This window comes from Hyperoodon ampullatus (genome assembly GCF_949752795.1).
Source record: "Hyperoodon ampullatus genome assembly, chromosome: 4".
NCBI lineage: Eukaryota > Metazoa > Chordata > Mammalia > Artiodactyla > Ziphiidae > Hyperoodon > Hyperoodon ampullatus.
Genome location: NC_136917.1, coordinates 114,658,496 through 114,673,871, shown reverse-complemented (window position 1 = coordinate 114,673,871; position 15,376 = coordinate 114,658,496). Strand labels below are relative to the sequence as shown.

Sequence of the window (15,376 nt, the reverse complement as noted above, 5' to 3'; positions counted from 1 at the left end):
TCTAACTGCCCTGGGTCAGAACCTTCAGTGCAATGTTGAAGAGAAATGCCAAATGCAGACATCCTTGTCTTGTTCCTGAACTCAGGAGGAAAGTATTCAGTCAGTCTTTCACCATTAATATGATGTTAGGTGCTGTGTTTCCCTAGATACCCTTTATCAGGTTGAGGAGGCTCTCGTCTACTGCTAGTCTGTTGAGTATTTTATCATGAGAGGATGTTGGAGTCTGTCAAATGCTTTCTCTGCATCTATTGAGATGATCATGTTTTCCATCCTTTATTCTTACCATGTATGGTATATTACATTGATTGATTTTTCAGATGTTAAACTAAACTCATATTCCTAGGATAAATCTCACTTGATGATGGTACATAATCCTTATTATATATTATTGGATTTGGTTTGCTAGGTTTTGTTGAGGATACTATACTGCTTTTGTTACTTAACATCTTATCATTAGCATTTCCCAAATGCTACGTGTTCTTCTGAAACAATTTTTAGCATATATATCTACCATAAGTTAACTATTTTCCTATAAGACATTTAGGATACTGTCAATCATCCATTTATAAAATATATTTGTAATATATATTTCTGTTCATAAATCTCTGCCCAAGTTTTTATCATTTCTTTAAAGAGTTTTCTAGGAGTAGAATCACTGGGTCAATTCATATAATAATTTTTTAAGATTCATTCATAAAGCCAACAGCCTTCCAGGAAGATCATTTTGATTATACTCTCAATGACAATAAAAATGCCAATTTCAGCATCTCCTTGCTAATATCATCTCTTATAAAGAAACTTTACTAGTTCAAAAAATAAATAATAGTATTTCTTATATTTATTAAGGATATGAAATTCTTTGATAAACTATCAGTTCAAGAACAATTGAACCACTGAACTAAAATAAAATGAGCGAAATGCTGTATTTAACGATTTTTTTAAAATGCGAAACAGGATCACAGTGGGAACAAATACAACTATCTAGCTGGTTAACAGTACAGTAAAACCCCTTTAAGAAGTACTTTCAAGGGGAAGGAGGCTGCTCATTAAAAAAAAAAAAGAGGAAGTCCTTTCACCATACCAAAATAAGATACTTTTTATTGACCAGTTCATGAAACAGCTCACCAAAGGAATTTCCCCAAAATACACTAAATTTTTTCTCCTTCCCTGTTCCTTCAATGCATATATTTTCATTTGAATCCTAATTACCTCAGTCAAATAAGCAAGACTATTTTTTGAGGGATTTAATAGGAGCATCTTTTCACATAAAGCATAGAGATTTTGATCAAGTCAATACTTTATTGACTTCCTCAAAGACAGTCCATTGTAAAATTGGATACCAGTATACAGTAAATGGCACTTTCTTCCCCAGAAACTTTTCTAAATTGATAATCAGAATAGCATAGTAGCATAAGATGGCTACCAGAGATGCTGCCTTTTAGGAAAAAAAATGAAATACTTTGACTACTGGCACACTGATTTTTTTTACATTGTAAGTGTTAGCTCCAATACAGAGATCAGTAATCTTCAAAGGAAACAAGGAAACACTATTTCATTTTACTAGTATCTTTCCCCAAACTTACTGACATTATTGAAAAACAGTGTACTTTCTGAGAACATTTAAGGTAATTTCTTCTACAGAAATCAAAGTAGCCAAGTCTTATCCAAGTTTGTTTCTCCAACATGTAGCAGAGTTCCTATCAAGTAATAAGCTCCGATTAATATTTGTTTATAAAATGAATGAACCTAACAGTAGCAGCCAATTAGCCACAAAAGATTTTGTTCTGGAACTAAGTAATTGCTATGTCTTACCCTTATCATTTTATAGAAGATAGACGGTGAAGGACAAATAATTCCATGTTTTAGTTCAAAGCTAAAACAAACAAAAAAGAGACTAGCTATTGCTGTAGTCTCTTTGAAAGTAATATCTCTTCCTAGAATTACCTACTAAAAACATACTAGGTACTACTACCTTTTTCCTTAGCTTACTATAGAGATTCACCTCTTGCTCTAATTTAAAATTCAAAATTCTAGCATTTAATATATATACTCCCCAAAATCTAGTCTTAGAAGAATCAAATGACTGTGTATGTGTGGAAGAAATAATTTTTGAAACCTACAAAAGTAATTTCATCTAAATCATTAAACAATTTTTTCTGAAACAAAAAGATTATTACCGTAAAGTATCTGATTAAGATTTTACCTTTACAGTAGACTGGAAGCATGACACTTTATGAACTTGTCTGCCAGTATCACAATCCCATACCTAAATTTATGTTAAGAAATAATTTCTCAGCAGAATTTTAAAACCTTAATTATAATTTTTCTAATAAATAAATCACAAATATTACACATTTACATAGAAAATATATAAAGCATGAAATATTTCATGTTTATACTACCACAAAAATCAATTCATCAACTTAGCATAGCAGACTTATAATCTAAAATAAGTCTGAGGTAAATTTTACTATCAAACCATTTGAAAATACCAACAGAATGAATGGTCTGAATACTGAATGTTTACAGGCATTAAATATTGCAACTATATAAAATTTAAGTTTTATTCTCCAAAACAGTCCACCGTAATCTAATAAACATTGAACGTAAAATATTTATACTAAAAACTATCACATCCATTAATTAACATTTACTGAAAGCTCCTTCAATGTGCCTGGCATCATTTACTACTGTTATCTTGATTGAAGGAAGACAGTAACAGTGTATTCCTATTACCTATATACATATTTAAAATAATTAGAGGACCTCTCATAAAATGTCCAAGGTTAGTTTGACCTAAGGAGCATAATGATTTTCAAATTTTTCATAGCATTTCCTATGGTAAGATATATATTTTATATCATATCTGAGAATATGTTTACATACAAATAAATATGTACATATATATGGACTCTTAAGACCATCACTTGACAAAGAAATAAAGTCTACCCTCAGCATTTAATTAATGAAGTTAGTTAACAGCAAAGACCCAAGCAGGGTAAATTTAGAATTCATATGAATAAAAGGAACTGCCAACAAAGCAACCTGAAATTATTTTTAACAAAAAACGTCATTCAGCAAAGGAAATAACTCTATACTATCATTTACAGTTAAAGTTTATACTGATATTGTCCCAGCTACTCACGTCTGTACTGTAATAGTAATTTTAATAATTGGCTCTAAATAGTATCATAGTACCTTAGGAACAGTCTAATAAAAAGTATTTGATATTCTATTTTTGCAGAGATTATACTGATGCTAAAAACAAACCCAAAAAAGAGACCTTTAGTCCATAAAATAACACTTGCCTCAACAGAGCAACAGTAGTAAAGCTACTCTGACCTAAACATATGAGTGCATATTATGCCCCTGTTTATGCAATATTGTAATCACCACAAAATATCATTTATCTCCACTTAAACCTTTTCTTCAAATTCTTTCACCTACTGGCAATCTGTCTAGAAATCACTGCAGCTAATGAGCTCATTTAAAATGTGTCATAAGCTATGTCTTGGTTCTACAGAAGCCTAAGAAACACCTATACCTTTGGACTTACTCCAAAACTTACTTCAGTAATGCTTGAAGCTATTTAAATAGAATTCTCAGATAAGCATAGACTTTTTAAAGCTAATCTATGATACCTTAAAAAAAAAGTAATGAAAGATTAGCTATCAATAGCATTTAGCTATGGCTTTCACAGACCCAATTCCACAAACAAATATAAAAGGGCTAAATTTGTTTAAGAAAAATATTTTATGAAAGCAGTATTACATAGTGATTCAGAGCTCTGACTCTGCAGTCAGTCTGTTGCCTTCTGCCCTATACTGGCTGCATGACCTTGGGCAAGTTACTTAACCTCTCTGTGCTTCTCTTTTCTTATTTATAAATGAAAATAATGGAAATACTTATTATAAGGATTAAATGGGTTAATAAATGTAAAATAGAACAATGCCTGGCACATATAAGCAATTTATAACACTTTACTATGGCTACTACATCTTAAATTTTCAACTAAAAGTGTGGGGAGGAAAGATCATTTACATTTTTTAATTGCTTTAAAATACTAAATATGGGGCTTCCTGGTGGTGCAGTGGTTAAGAATCCGCCTGCCAATGCAGGGGACATGGATTCAATCCCTGGTCCAGGAAGATCCCACATGCTATGGAGCAACTAAGCCCGTGTGCCACAACTACTGAGCCTGCGCTCTAGAGCCTGCGAGCCACAACTACTGAAGCCCGCGCGCCTAGAGCCCGTGCTCCACAACAAGAGAAACCACAGCAATGAGAAGCCCACGCACCGCAACAAAGAGTAGTCCCAGCTCGCTGCAACTAGAGAAAGCCCGCGCGCAGCAACAAAGACCCAATGCAACCAAAAATAAGTTAAATAATTTTTTTTAAAAGGCAAAGGAGATGCATGAGGGAGGGGATGTGGGAACAGATGTATATGTATGACTGATTCACTTTGTTATAAAGCAGAAACTAATAAAAAAAAAAAAAGAAAAATAAAGAAAAATAAAAATAAAAATAAAAGGCAAAGGAAACATAAATAATAAAAAAAAAGAGATCTGCCTGCCAATGCAGGGGACATGGGTTTGATCCCTGGTCTGGGAAAATCTCACATGCTGCACAGCAGCTAAGCCTGTGTGCCACAACTACTGAGCCTGTGTGCTGCAACTACTGAAGCCCATGCACCTACAGCCCATCCTCCACAGCAAGAGAAGCCACCGCAATGAGAAGCCCACGCACCGCAACAAAGAGTAGCCCCTGCTCACCACAACTAGAGAAAGCCTGCGTGCAGCAATGAAGACCCAACGCAGCCAAAAATAAAAATAAAATAAAATAAAATAAAATACTAAGTATATTAAACACTGAGCAGATGGTAATTCACTTTTCTGCCAGACTCATATCCTCAAAAAAGTTCTTATGGGTTGGGGCCATTACGTTTCTTTTGCTGTACAATGAACAGAAAAAAAAATGTGAATTATTCTCCAGTTCAACTCATCTTTGTTTCTCTAAATTGAAAAGCAATCTGAGATGATAAATATTTTTAAGCCCACATTCTCCCATTTCCTCTGTTTTATGTAATTTGATATAATAGTAACTGAGAAAAACAGCTTTAGTTATGAAGTTTCCAACAACAATAAGTCTTAACTTGCAATTTCCAGTCTAATACTTTTCAGACGCCTAATACTTTTAAGTGTCTTATGAAGGCTAGAACAAAATCATTTTTGCTAAAACAGAATGTACAGACAGACCCCAAGAGGATAAAGACTAATAACATATGTACTGGTCCCTTGGATCACCATAGCTATGTTACTTGGTTCTAGATTTAAGGATATAATAACTGTTCTGTCAGCAGAGGCTGTCAAGATCAGTTGATTTTTTTCTTCACAAGCTTCCAAAGAAGGAAATGTAATGATAGCTGTTATCTTTTGAGAGTGTCCATTGAGTTCCAGAAGTTTTTCTCCTGTCTGAAATACCAATAAAATGTTAATAGTACTTCATATTTCATAACTTAAATAATCTTAAATGGCAACATTAAGAAAAATCACCAGGTAGAAAATATATACATTCCATCGAAATTACTTAGATTTTATAATTTAACTTTAAACAATCAAATAATATCTGAACATTAGGTGCTAAAAGAGTAGCTATAACTAATTTTAATTATTTTCTAATAGAAAATACTAATTTTTAGCAGATTGTTATAGGAAGTTTAAAGGAGTATTCTTTCCATATGGTTTTAAGATTATAACTCTGTAAATTAAGCGTAAAAATATCAGTAACTTCATCAGTAACTTAATCAGCAGGAAAAAAATAAGGAGTCTTCATTATGCAAGCATCTGTTATCTAAGTCTTCACAGTTATAATGCTGTGGCAGAAAATAAAAGTCAGCGTAACAGTAACAACAATTGGATATATATATCCAGTAATGTATCAACCACTCGTAAAGTCAGTATGGACTCTACTTCTCTCTAACATCAACAGCTATTCCCATCCATCCAATGTCTACATCTATCAGTTTCTCACTGATTTCCCAAGTAGTAAACATACAAAAATGCAATATAAATATAAGATAAATTGCAAATCTCTCCAAGGTTGCAGGATTTCATGATGCACGTGATGAACATAATGTTAAAAAAAACTGCTTTAATCACAGGCAAAGCCACCGAAAAATGAGGATCTTGACTGAGTCAGACCAGATAACAATCCAAACAAGGGCAAGAAGATAAATGCTTCAAAAGAGAATAATTTGAGAATCCAAGGATAAGAAGAGAAGTCCTAGAGAAATTTGGTAAAGCCTTAAATATTTTTGAAAAAATAAACCTTTTATTACATTACTATTATAGTCAAACATGATAAGAATGCTATATTATGCTATCAAACAATTCTGACAGAAAAACTGTCTTCCACAAAAATCAACATCTGATTCATTTTCAGAATCAGTGCATAGTTGCTGATAACTTAAATTTTGTTTAATTAAGATTAAAACTTTTATTTTCATAATCTAGCATTTGTTTATCAGGAAAAAATCTTAAATAAAAAAATCTATTATGGAACATTGGTCCTCATTTTAAATGGATTCATCCTAAGCAGCCCTTTCGAGCATTAACTAGTCTCAACCTACTGATATGCAGGTGTATCTCCAGATAATGTTTATGAATGCATACTCAACTATACAGTCATGTCTTTATTACACAATCCACATAGAAACAATACACACCTGGGCATTCCACACAACTACAATTCCATCATCACCGGCAGATGCAAATCTGGTTAGAGAAAAAAGGTCAAGAAAAAAAAAATCACTGATGACATTTAAGTGCTAGGATTACTAAGATACCATCAGACCTTATCAATGGTATTTTGACTTACTAATATCAATACAGATTAAGTTCTTTAAGCTAATTTAACAAGTATTTACAGAATACATTCTAAGTTTTGTGCCAGGTACTAAGAATCCAAAGATAAATAAGACCATTCAGAAAGTTAAAATGAATAAACTGCTAGACTAAGAATAAGGGAGAGCTATCAATGATCTTTAAAGTCCTTCCTTGCTTTAAAATTATGATTAAACCCTGACTTAAGTGACATGAAACCAAGCTGAGGAAAAGCTACAGTGACAGGAAATGATATTCTAGGAGTGGAACAAAGGAATCATGTCCTTAGATTCCTTACTTTCTAGGTAAAGATATTTAGATATTTTAACTCTACTATTTAAAGCCAGTTTCTCTCCTTTGCTCCCCTCAGCTCTGTGGTCTTTCCACATAAATACTGTGTTCTTTGGTTTGGAAGGTTTGGTTTTTGCTTTGTTTTGTTTTTTTCACCGAAAATTCTTGAAATGAAAAGAGGTAAAGGTAAGTTTGCTTCATGGAATGAAAAAAGAGCTGTGATGAACTAAATTATAGCTTCTCTCTCCCCTTTACCACCCATTCACTACATGTCAAGGAACAATCATCTATATTTTGTAGAGTAGAAGATAACCATGACACAAACACTATCAAGAAAAATCACTTGTACAGGATTATTCATCCATAGTGCCTGCATTATAGTAAAATCAAACACTACTCTCAAGCAGTGTCCCAACACAGTGGTGTACAGCAATCACGTTGTAAGCATGTCAAGTAATTTGTTATTAATAATGTAGTACACAAGTTTGTAAATGATTTTTTTTAATTGGAGTATATTGTTGCTTTACAATATTTATTAGTTTCTGCAGTACAGCAAAGTGAGTTAAACATATATCCACTCTTCTATACATTCCCTTCCCATTTAGGTCACTGCAGAGCTGTAAATGATTCTTTAAGGAATCAAAATCAATTCAGTTGTTCCAATAATATCTTTCATTCACTTGAATTCAAAGTTTGCTTTTCTGAATAGGAGAGAAAGAAGTGGTGTTGTAGAGAGCCAGCTATGAACTGCATGCGGTTATGGTTAACAACCACTAATAAATGATACTCCGTTAGCAGCTATGGCATTTAGAAAACGTGTTACTTCCTTGCAAGACTGTTAGTGTGTTTTCACAAAAATCTGGGCATGCCTTGAACAGCTTCATTAAAGTAATCATTGTTAAGCCTTATGTGTGTCATTGGGAGAAAAGTAGAGAAGTGATACATTAGGACACAAGAATTACTTTGTTCCTTAGAGTATGTTCTATTGAATTTTACCCTATAGATATCCATATAATCTCACTACTTCAGTCATGTAACACTTTCCTTAGCACTCTAAACTGAGCTTCAAGTTCAAATTTCTCATGCTCAGTTTCAAAGCCTCACACATAGCTATTGTCTTCACTGGCTCTGACAATTCCCATACCCAGCACTCGTTTCAAAATCCTTTGCTTACATCTTCTACTGCAAGAGCTAAGAGATTATCCAGGAGATGGGAAACTGGCCTAATACAGTCCGACAAAGTCCGTTAGTAATTTTTTAATAAAGAGCTACGTATCTTTTTAACAGAAAGGACCTTTAAAACGTCTTAGTTAACTAGACAGAAATCATACAAAGAATTATTTTAAAATCCATACCTAACATTTATTTTATTTTCAAAATGAAATATAAAAAATATGGAGACTAAAAAGAAAACAATCATTTTATATTTTAAAATGTAATTTCTTATGCTTAATTACATAGATTTTCTGAATCAAAACATTAAACAATGCCTTGAGTATCAAAAATAGTCGCTGGATGTAAATCTTTAATAGCTTATGTTTCTAGGCCTATTGATTTCTTTTTATTTGTATCATGATGGTGGGGAGGGCAGAACTCAAGGTCTTAAGATTTCTTTGGTATAAAACATCAATTTCTATTGATTCTTGAAACTCTTATAATTGCTTTTCTCCCTTTTAGAAGAGCGCAGGTTTAAAATACATACTTTTTTCTAACCCTGATTGTTAACTTCTCATTATTGTTTTATCATGTCTGAATCTCATGACTTCACAATGAGAGATGACTGAACGGTTGAGAGTTTAGAAATGAGATACAGAGCATTTCACCTCAAACTTTAATTCAATCAGTGGTGAACAAAAGTTAAATCTAAACAACGCTCAATAGTAATGCATGAAATCACAGCCCTTTTTGTTTTTAATTGTTCAGAGGTCAATTACCCAGTGTGTATACTATTCAGGCTTTTCAATTCTCATATATTCTATTGTTTGGGGTTTTTTTTTTCCCATTCCAGTATTTCTTTTTACCTGCTCTAAAGAGGAAACGTGAAGCTTTAAAATATAAACCAGTATGACTTTGCTACATATTAGTACCAATCATAAACTAACTAATAAAAGGGTGGGAGATCATTTGCAAATTACCCATTCTCCTAGGATGAATAACTGAAAACTAGCAGCACTGTATCAGTTTATCTTAATCAGTTTATCCTCATCAGTCAAGCACACACTCCAGCCATCTCCAAATTTTCAGAAATGAAAATTCAACTCAAGAATCCCTAACAGTAAGATACACTGTAATTGATTAAAAGTAATGAACCATAAAAAAGAAGGAATTAAGATGTCAATAAGGTTTAATCTAGTCAATGGAAGGAAGAATAGTGGCTATACTGTCATATAATAATATACAAAAAAAAAATTTAAACACTCTAAATTAATAGAATCCAAAGATTCAAATCTAAAGATAATATTTTAAGAGAAATCCTTCTTTACTGATTAACACAAAATGAGATTTCATGTCATGTGTTAGGGAAATGCCAAGATCAATTACATGTTGTTCTTGCTTCAAGATCTTAAAACTTAGTGATTGTTTAGAAATGTACTATATTTCATCAAATATAAGACATACTGGGCTTCCCTGGTGGCGCAGTGGTTGAGAGTCCGCCTGCCGATGCAGGGGATGCGGGTTCGTGCCCCGGTCCGGGAAGATCCCCGAGCAGCTGGGCCCGTGAGCCATGGCCGCTGAGCCTGCGCGTCTGGAGCCTGTGCTCCTCAACGGGAGAGGCCACAACAGTGAGAGGCCCGCATACCGCAAAAAAAAAAAAAAAAAAGATATCAAATATAAGCCATACTATTATTTTAGGTACTATTAAGGAAAAAATGATGTCAATTATTAATGAAAGACACCATCAATTATATGATGTATCCAAATTTTAAAGATGTTACAATAGGAAAAATAGGCTTTTTAGAATCAATGAAATTTAGTAATTGTTGTATTTATTGATCTTTCTAGTATGGCACTTTCTAGTCCAACAAATTTCTGATTACGTCTAGCAGGTTTAAAGGACTAAAGAAATGCTTTTTCAGTAAATACATGAATAAGCAAACACTTAAGTGTTAAAAGGGCTCTGTAAAATAGATTAATAGTATTAATGTAACCTCACTTTTCCCTTTAATCATGACTAATATACCAACATACTGTCAAAACAAAACTAGAAATTCAAAATATGTAAAGCCCAGAATCTCACCACATACAAAAATAAATTACTTTTATTTTTTCATTTTCCTGTCCCATTCTTTTTTTATTTTTTTATGAATTTATTTTATTTTATTTATTTTTGGCTGTGTTGGGTCTCCGTTGCTATGCGCAGGCTTTCTCTAGTTGCGGCGAGCAGGGGCCACTCTTCATTACGGTGCGCAGGCATCTCATTGCGGTGGCTTCTCTTGTTGCGGAGCACAGGCTCTGGGCATGTGGGCTTCAGTAGTTGCGGCACGCAGGCTCAGGAGTTGTGGCTCACGGGCTCTAGAGCACAGGCTCAGTAGTTGTGGCGCACGGGCTTAGTTGCTCTGCAGCGTGTAGGATCTTCCTGGACCAGGGCTCAAACCCATATCCCCTGCATTGGCAGGTGGATTTTTAACCACTGTGCCACCAGGTAAGCCCCTCTTGTCCCATTCTTATGCATAACCTTCAAGTTTTCTCAACTTGAAACCAACTCTTTAAAAATACTCATTGAGACATACTCAATGACATTTAATTAAATGATTAAGCAAAAACTATAGGCATGGGCTTCCCTGGTGGTGCAGTGGTTGAGAGTCCGCCTGCCGATGCAGGGGACATGGGTTCATGCCCCGGTCTGGGAAGATCCCACATGCCGCGGAGCGGCTAGGCCTGTGAGCCATGGCCGCTGAGCCTGCGCGTCCGGAGCCTGTGCTCCGCAACGGGAGAGGCCACAGCAGTGAGAGGCCCGCGTACCGCAAAAAACCCCACAAAACTATACGCATGAAAAAAGTTTAAAAACATGAAGTGTGATTTAATGAAGACCTATAGCAGAGCTTCTAGAATGTTCCATTCTCTCTTCCCCTCATTATGAGAATTAATTGTGAGAGTCAATGATCCATTCATTCAAGAAATATTAAGCATTAACTATATATTAAGCATTAACTTTACATATCTATATGCTTGCTCCTGAGGGTAAAGATCAATGAGATAGTTCTTGCCCTTGAAGAGCTCACAGTCTACATTATTATAGAATGCTACAGGGTCCAAATTATGAATCCACTGAGAATTCTCAGTTATACTCATTTCCATTTATAGAAATCATTTCCTTTAAACACCTTCCTTTGGACAGCTCAGAGAAAGCACTCTCATTCTTGCCAACTGTGGGCTTAAAGTACAGCAAAGGTTCACAAAGATCTGTATAAAATAAAATATTTCCACAAGTAATTCCTATGTCCATTACCTATATGCTTATTTAATAGTCCTTATTCAAGAGAATTTATTTCAACTAAGTCAAAGGTGCTACAGATTCAAACATAACCTTACAGGACATAAAAAAGATAATCCATAAACCTGAACATAAACTTTCCTGTATTCAATATTTACATAACCATAAAGCACTGGAAAAATAATAGAGTATTATTGTGGCAATACAGAAGTCCCTGTGGTTAACTAACTTCCCACCGAATCGACAAGTACTTTCTAATCATGATGCAACTAAAACAGTATACACTTTTTACAATGTAGTAAAGTTGAAAAATGCTAATATCAGAAACCAGGCAAAAATAAAAAATAACAAAATTTTCACTTAAAATGGACTTCTACTTATCTTGTATTCTAAAATTACTTGAAGAAAATTAGAGAAGTTTGTAGACAGAGACTTATAAGAGAAGTTAAAGGCAACTTCAAAGCATTTTCAGGAACCATAGATACTGATGTCACTGATCCTTTCACAATGTACTTGAGCATTAAAACTTTTTTTTCCTTGATTAAGTAATACATATGTATTAACACAATTCCAATATCAATGTCTCACAAATAGAATAGAGACGGAAAAAATCCATAGTTCCCATGGTCATTTGGAAAGGTAAAACCTTTGGTAATTTTCCCCTCCCCCAAATCACAAATAGAAAGCTAAACTATGTCAAGTTTACAAGTATTAGAATACAAAAAAATCCCTGTGACTTCTATTAGTGGGAACCTCCACTACTCTGAGCTCAAGTGTCTCTGAAGGAACTTCTACTAGAGAAAGTTCCTTGGCCTCTCTCTGTCCCACTGATGTAATAAATGAGTTTAAGACAATGAATTGCGTATGCTCAGTTTAGACCCTTCTGGGTTTTCTCTGAGATTTGTCTGTTTATAAAGAGGCAACATTCTGGTCTGCTCTTATTTTTGAGGTAAACTTACATCCGAGTGGGAGGCTTGCAGATGTCCAGCACTACCTGTGATTCAGTGAAGTCTACGTAACTCAGGGTGAAAATCAGGAAACCCACTGTGGTTGTATATCAAAGCTACAACCTTTCGTCCAGCTTTTTGCTAGTTATTACTTTATTAAGCTGATGGGTTCATGTCCATCTGTGTGATTCCTGCATCTAATAATATCTAAGAAAAAATTTTATTTTATACTGAAACAAAAATACCTTTTAAATTGGCGTTTTTTTCTCTATATCAAATATATATCATTTTTAAACTTTTCATTATGAAGAATTTAAGTATATATAAAAGTGGAAACAGTATAACAAAAATCTCCAGGTAACATGTCTTCAATAATTATCAACTCATGACCAATACTGTTTCATCTGTACCACAGCCAATCCCCCCTTTGCAGATTATTCTGAAGCAAATCTCAGTCACTGTATTTCATTTCATCAATAAATATTTCAATATATTTACATCACAACTAAAGTTAACATTTAGTTTCTTAATGTCACCACAGTGTAATCAAATTTCCCTGTCTCACAATGTTTTTTAAGTGTATCAGAAGCAGGATCTAAATAAGGTTCATACACTGCAACTGATCTCTAAAGTCTCTCTTGTTCTATTGATTCTTTCTTCATGTATTTTTTTCCTTGCAATTAAACATTTGTCTTACAGAGTTCTCACAGTCTGGATTTTGCTAGCTACCTTCTTGTGTTGTCATTTGATATGCACCTCTGTCCCCAGTGTTTCTAGTAAATTGAGAGATCTAAAGACTTAATCATATTTGAATTTGACTTTTTGGTAAGACCACTTCATAAGCAGTTTATGTATCCCAACAGGAAATACAATTTCCAGCAATCTTTTTGTGTGTGTGTGATGTTAACAGCTATCAATAACCATTGCCTAAATTTGTTATTATATTAGAGGCTGTGAAATTATAATATTCCAATTCCATGATTCTTCCTAACTTGAATTCTTCTATAAAGAAAATGTCCTCTCATCCAACATGACTGATCTCAAGATAGAGTCTGTATAGAAAGGCAGTATAGATCTTGACTTGCAGATACCCCTTCAAGAGAGGACTTGCTGCCCAGCTATGAGGAATATGGTTATCTGCCTCCAGCTGTTGACTTCAGGGTCCATTTCAGTTTTCAAGTTGAAGTCAAACTATCTCAGTTGGCCCCCAGCCCCTGGGACATAAGCAAGTTGGTGGAAGCCAGGGCACGTTCTTGGATGGCCCTCAGCCAATGTCTAAGCAATGCAGGCTAAACACTCTTAGTTATTTCCCTAATACAGGACTCATCTAAAGAGCATTCTTTCCTCCAGAGCTCCACACTGGGCTTGCAGAGACTTTGTCAAATCTGCATCACAGTTTGAGACAGCTCCTCTTGTCCAATCCTGTCTCTTTTCTTTTCCCTTCAATGGTATTTCTCTCTAATAAACCTTTTGCATGCTTAATTCCACTTTACTGTCTACTTCCCAGGGAAACCAGGTATTAGGAGGATCTAAATGATCTTGATTACTGATTTCTATTCTCTAAGTGTTAGTGAAAAAGATATTCTTAGCTTTAGAACATTGTCTTAAAGATGTAACACATTGTTTGCTGTTAGTGAATTATCAAACTGTACTAAGTTTGTCTAGATTCTTGTGAATGTACAGCTTCACCAGTCATCCTAAGGTACATTTTGTTCTTCAATCTGGCATTTCATGGGTCATCTGATTCTTTTCCAGTCATGATCACCATCCTACATAACCTTGTCTGTTTCCTGGAGGAGCAAGGGATGGTCAAATGAGCAACAGAGAAAACTATTCTTAAAATGTGTTATGAACCCAGTTTAGTTTAATGTGTCAAATGCTAGAGTATTACATGCAATTTTAGCACAGTCCATTTTTTGGATGACTCTTGCTGAGGCTTAGCCTTCTTTAGTGATCTCCCAATCAATATGACCCTCACTTCATGTTCAAAAAATACTAAAGAAGATAAGAAAAGGCTGCTGTCTGTTAGATTATACAGGATTTATTTGGTATCTTCAAAAACCAACCTGAGAAAATTTTCCACTCACTGATTTTAGCTGAGCCACTGAGAAAACAAGAAAATCCTTCTGCAAAATTCTCAATAAAATGATATTATCTAAAGACCTGAAGCGTGAAACCTGGATTACAACACCTGACCAAAAACCCAGAATGTGATGTCTATAAAAACTAAATAAAAACATAAAAAGTATAACAATATTTATTTAAAAACTGGAAAGGTATTTCTATAATTTGACAATGCATATATAGTATACATATGTAACAGTAAAAAGATATCTGAACTATCTAAACTATTAAATCAAGAATGAAAACACTGAGCTCTACTATTTATAATAGTTACATCATTTGTACATTTTTTAATGTATTTCTTACCAATAATGACTCTTTCAGTTTTGTTTTGTTTTTCTAGTACACTACAGAATTAAATCTTTTAAAATAAATCAGATTGAAAGTTCTTCAGGTCTGCAACTGAGTAAAAAACTTCATACCTAATTATATGTAACTTTTGACAAAGTCATGACTTGAGTACAAAGAATTAAATGTGGTTCATGTAGTAATATGTTCACTTGACAGCAAAAGCCAAAAAGTAGGCTTTTTTAGAAAATCTATTCTAGACATTTAGATTCACTGTGGTATACAGCAAACATGGCCACCAATCTCCCTATTTCCACCACCAATTGCAATAGGATTTAGTTGCTTCTCCCATCAAGAGGCAGAATTTATTTATCAACTTACTGAATTCACGCCAGCTCCTGACTTGCTTTA

General features: G+C 34.1%; 1 protein-coding gene across 1 annotated transcript in view; it reads right to left on the bottom strand.

Annotated features, from left to right (window-relative positions):
- WDR41 (WD repeat domain 41) overlaps positions 1-15,376 on the bottom strand; it is a gene marked incomplete at its 5' end in the record, with an annotated part of 44,887 nt that overhangs the window by 24,104 nt on the left and 5,407 nt on the right. The window contains 3 exons of the mRNA XM_079703472.1: positions 2,204-2,266; positions 5,339-5,470; positions 6,724-6,772. Of these exons, the coding sequence (XP_079559598.1) occupies positions 2,204-2,266; positions 5,339-5,470; positions 6,724-6,772 (244 nt within the window). The remainder of the gene's footprint in view (positions 1-2,203; positions 2,267-5,338; positions 5,471-6,723; positions 6,773-15,376) is intronic.